The sequence below is a fragment of the Loa loa genome (genome assembly GCF_000183805.2).
Source record: "Loa loa unplaced genomic scaffold supercont3.247, whole genome shotgun sequence".
Classification (NCBI taxonomy): Eukaryota; Metazoa; Nematoda; class Chromadorea; order Rhabditida; family Onchocercidae; genus Loa; species Loa loa.
The window spans coordinates 1-4928 of record NW_018108427.1 but is presented as its reverse complement, the minus strand read 5'-3'; the positions used below and the strand labels follow the sequence as shown (position 1 = coordinate 4928).

Sequence of the window (4928 nt, the reverse complement as noted above, 5' to 3'; positions counted from 1 at the left end):
GATCTTTTGCTGCAATCAAAATTAGTATAATGGTTGATGATACACATATGGCACATGAAAAGTTCATCATTTTTGTCTCTGTGATTATTTCAAAATTTGTTTAAAAAATTAATGAAACTTTAAAAAAAAGTCACTAATAATTGCAGGTCATCAGTATGCTTTCATTCCTTACGTGACGGAGTAATCCTTGGACAGGAAAGTGCTATTTCGATACTTTCAGCAACGTTAAATGGTGGAAACACATTATCACGTCTTTATCAAGTATTCAAAGTAGCTAATATCGAGGTAAAGTTGTAGAAGAAACGATTTCACCAATATTTTTGATTAATTAAAATTCTCTTGAAGTTATTATTTATGCATTGAGTGGGACGAGTTTCCTGTTTTTTTTTCCATTAAAGTTTTCGAACTATTAAAATTTCACAAAATACTGATATTTTAGCCGTGCATTCAACCAATTCGTACATTATCATCTGGTTTAATAATATCACGTTCGGCATTATTTTGGACTGGCTTCTCACTCGTTGGCATCCTAATATTATTATCATTTTGCATCTACGCTTGTTTTATCATCCGATACAAAAATTATTTGAATATGAAGAAAGCATCATTGGGTTAATTTTTCGTATGACTTTTAAATTCAGCATGAAAATTGTCGTGTTTATGCTAAAATTAAAATCCTAATTTGAGATAACGATTAGTATTCTGGCGAATAAGCCATGACTTTTATCAATCATTACATCTATTTGCTGATGAAAAAGTAAAGTTTTTTTAGAAGTTTAACAAACACGAATTTTAATATTACGCTAATTCTATTCCTGCAGAGTACAGCTGGGAAAAAGAAATAAATTAGCGGGTCGAGTTACTGTCAATTTTGTTTTCTCCATTTGTTTTTCAACAAATGGAGAAAACAAAAAAAAAAAAAAACAAAAAAAACCAATGTGTTGTTTACAGTATTAGCATTACATCACTCTGACATATTTATGTGGTTATTTATTACACTCTTCACTGATATAAAACATATTTGCAATGAAAATATGCTGAGATTAATGATGAGTTAGTAATGATAACACTATTTAGCAGATGAGACATCGTCATCCACCGTATCGATCAAACAAACACCTTCCGTACAATTTTACAGCATCAATAATCTGTAAGATATAATTTCTAATTTAAATTTTCGGTTATTCCATTTTTTTCTTACTTTTGAAAGTTAAACATTGCTCATTAATTCTATTGTATTTCCATAAGTGTGAGCATTTAAATGTGAATATTTGCAGGCCGGCAGTGAATTACTGAAAAAGTTTTAACGCAAATTATGATAATAGTGATAATATTTGAAGAATTGTTCACTTTTTATCTGAATAAATAATAAAGGATCTTTTAATCCAATTTGTGCTTCAGTTTCTATAGTGCAAGAGATTACCTGTGGAAATAAGAAGTTACTAACAGCAAAACTTTAGTCGTTTGTAATTTTCTTGCAGCAATGTAAATGCTGTTTAGTTAATTGTAACATTATGCTTGATGGTTTATCTTAATCGTTATTTTTGTTTCTCGAATTTCTAAAATAAACAGTAGGGAAGAATAAAATATTAGGGTATTAAATGCGTTGAATTACAATTTCTGTATTACAAACAAGAGTAATAAATTTGATATATACTTTTCAAATTTAAATTTATCAGTGGGAAAAAGCAAGAAAAACTGTTTTAAAAGGTTATAGTAATATTATGATAAGATTTTTTTCATTTTTCATTCAATATGGATATGAATTTTTCTTTCCCTTATTAAAGAAATTCCTACCTGAAAATGTCAGCCTAAATTCGGAGGTGGAAACAAATGGACTGCAAATGGATGTGACCTTCGATGAATAATTTGAAAAAAATTATTATCATTGCTAAGATTACCATCATTTTGTTAAACTGAACAAATTCAAAGTTCACATAGGGTAAGATGAAAGGTTACAAATGAATTATCTTTTAGATAGTGTGACGAATTATTTTCGCATCATTAACTTTAATTTTTCACTACAAATATCAATATTTTCATGAAACGTTGTTCCTTTTCAATTTATGTATGCATTACATTTCTTAACCCGTTTTCATTTCTCCTTTCCTCCATTTCATTCATATCTTCCTTCCTATCCTTTAATCCTTCGAGCACTGATAACTTTTAGATAATTATTCTCAAATATCTATGCTATTGGTAAAATTGTAACTTCGCAACATCACTTCTAATTAATTACTTATAAATAATTCAAACGACAGTAGAACTTATTATATGATGAGAGAGAGAGAGAGAGAGGAGGAAAAAAAGAAGGCACAGGGAGTTCTTCTTAGTAGATGATTACTGAAATCGGTATCGATGATTATTGAATTAGACATATCATACAATTTCAAGCGAATGCTATGACACCGATAAAAGATTGATAATTTATTTTAAATATTTTATGACATCTATCAACAGTTTTTGTTCTCGTTAACCAGTTTTACTGTACTATTAAGATTTTTATCGAGTAATTTTCCACTTTTTCTTCCCTTGTTTTTTTCTTTTTTTTTTCAAATTATTTATTTTAAGATGATAAGAAGAGTATGTTTATATGGGGCATACTAGTGATAAAGGATTTGGATATCACTGCAATACTTAGTTCTATCCTGTCAAAGAAAATTTTTTGAGCTTCTTAAGCGAATAAAAAATGAATGATTACTCTTATCATTTGAATGTATTTCTCCGGAAGCTATTGGAAAAGGAAAACAGAGCATTTCACTGTTAATTCGAGTAATTTTGAAACAAAAAGAAGAAAAAACATAGAAGTTTTATTCCTGTCATTTAAATAGCGTTTTAATCGTTATTAACGAGACTTTATTTCGTCGCATCCTTCATCTTTTTAATATTTTTAATACCAACAATTTTCAACTTTTTTGAAAATCTTTTAAACTCTTTCAAGCTTTCCTATATCAATATTTTAAATTCATTATATGGTTTGTCCGTTTTATTTTCATGTTCACTTTACAAAGAGAAAAAGAAAATTAACAAGCCGAATTTAAGTAAGTAAAGTAGAAAGTAATGTCTAGGAAGAGAAGAAAATTACTGCGATGGATCGGTAAAAAACTGACACAAATTCGGTGACCGTACTAGAAGATTTCGTACGGAATCTTCTCAGCTGTTTACATAGGTTAGACTTTTATCACTCATCCTTCCGGAATATTTCGGGAATTAAGCATACCTGAATTCAAATCCTATCTTTCCTGAACATTTGAAGTCAAATGACAAATTGGCTAAACTATTCCCACAAAGGACTTTATGCGATGCAAACATGTTATTTGTGTGGTGTGTGTGTGTGTGTGTGTGTGTGTGTGTGTGTGTACATGTGAGTCTGTCTGTGTGTATGTGTGTGTGTGTCTGTGTCTGTGTCTGTGTTTGTGTATATGTGCTCAAACAACAATCAACTACAAAATTTATTTTTCTAATTTCATCACACCACTAATGAAATGAGAAGAGGTACCGGATCCATTCTCATGATATATATTGAATGACAGCAAATCAACACAAGCTTTTTGATATCAACATGTAACGATTAAATGAAGGATAAATTAACTTGGGAAAGTGATAATGCAAACCAGTTCAAGTTTAAATTTTAACAAAATTAAAAGTTGTTACGGAAACAGTACTGATAATTATCGACGAGTAGCTTGAAAGTATTCTCATGTTGATGAAGTTCATTTTAGATCACGAAAAAAGATTTTCAATCGTTGATTTTCGCTCAGAAAACTCCACACTCAACAACATCTGTTTTACAGTATATATTATTATTATTATAAATGCACCGTTGTTATTTGATCATTCATGTGCTTTCGTAACTCTTCCGGGCATTACCTCACCCATTTTTTCTCCAAACTTATTTTTCCATTTTTGTTTGTACCGTTGCTATCCATGCTTTGTCATTCATTGTCCTCATCATTTTATCCTTTTTTTAAAATGTCATCCTCATTCTTATTCCCGAGATTATTTAACTGTACGTGACAATGATAAAATGGAATGACTTGACGGATGCTAAGGGAATTTTATGGTGTTTAAGACCTTTTTTGGTAGAGATTTATAATCATCTTCCATCGTGTCGCTACATTGGTGATACACTGTATTGACCTTCAATGATTCCGGTCTCAGCGATATTCTTCTTCTACTTTCTTTGCAATGATCTAAATATTTTTAATAGATCAATTTTTCAATGATCTAAATACTTTTAACAGATCATTTAATTACTCCTTGACAAAATTTAAATTTAAGATTTTCAATGATTCACGTAATATTTAATATTGTAATATTTTTCAACGACATTTCGTAAAGTATCATGATATGTTTGGTCCTTTCTTTCTGCTTCCTGACTACTTTCTATTTTTGCATGCTTGAAGAATACTTTTAGAAGTATGAAAGTTCTGGTGGGCTGAAATTGAAGAAAATCATTTCGTAATAAACATAAAACGGGTTAAATTCAAAATAGTATCTTTAATTCTTTTATAGTTCGAAAAGTAGAAATGTGCTAAATAAATAATTTGAATTTATGCTCTTTTAAATTAATATAATAGCAATAAAAGCCAAAAAAGAGAAAAGAAAAAAGGAAACGAAAGCAAAAAGTAGATTATGAAAAGAAAACAAAATAAAAGAAAAAAAAATCTGTTATGAAAAGCCTAAATTAATATGTCCTAAATGAAAAGCATATATAAGATATTACGGCAATAGCTAAATTATTGAAAAGAGGAATGATGACAAGGATAAGTAAAAAGTGAAAAATGTGTTAAGTAAATAATTTTGGTTTGAATTTATCCTTCTATAATATAATGGAGTAGCATTAAGAGCCAAAAAGAGAGAGGAGAAGAGAGAGAGAGAGAGAGAGAGAGAGAGAGAGAGAGAGAGAGAGAGAGAGAGAAGAAGAA

At 29.4% G+C, this 4928-nt stretch overlaps 1 protein-coding gene across 1 annotated transcript in view; it reads left to right on the top strand.

Moving 5' to 3' along the window:
• The window catches only part of LOAG_18280 (hypothetical protein), a gene marked incomplete at both ends in the record, with an annotated part of 2577 nt that extends 1966 nt beyond the window's left edge, over nt 1-611 (top strand). Inside the window, one exon of the mRNA XM_020450943.1 lies at nt 440-611. Coding sequence (XP_020305322.1) covers nt 440-610 — 171 coding nt within the window. The remainder of the gene's footprint in view (nt 1-439) is intronic.
• Between the last annotated feature and the right edge of the window lie 4317 nt (nt 612-4928).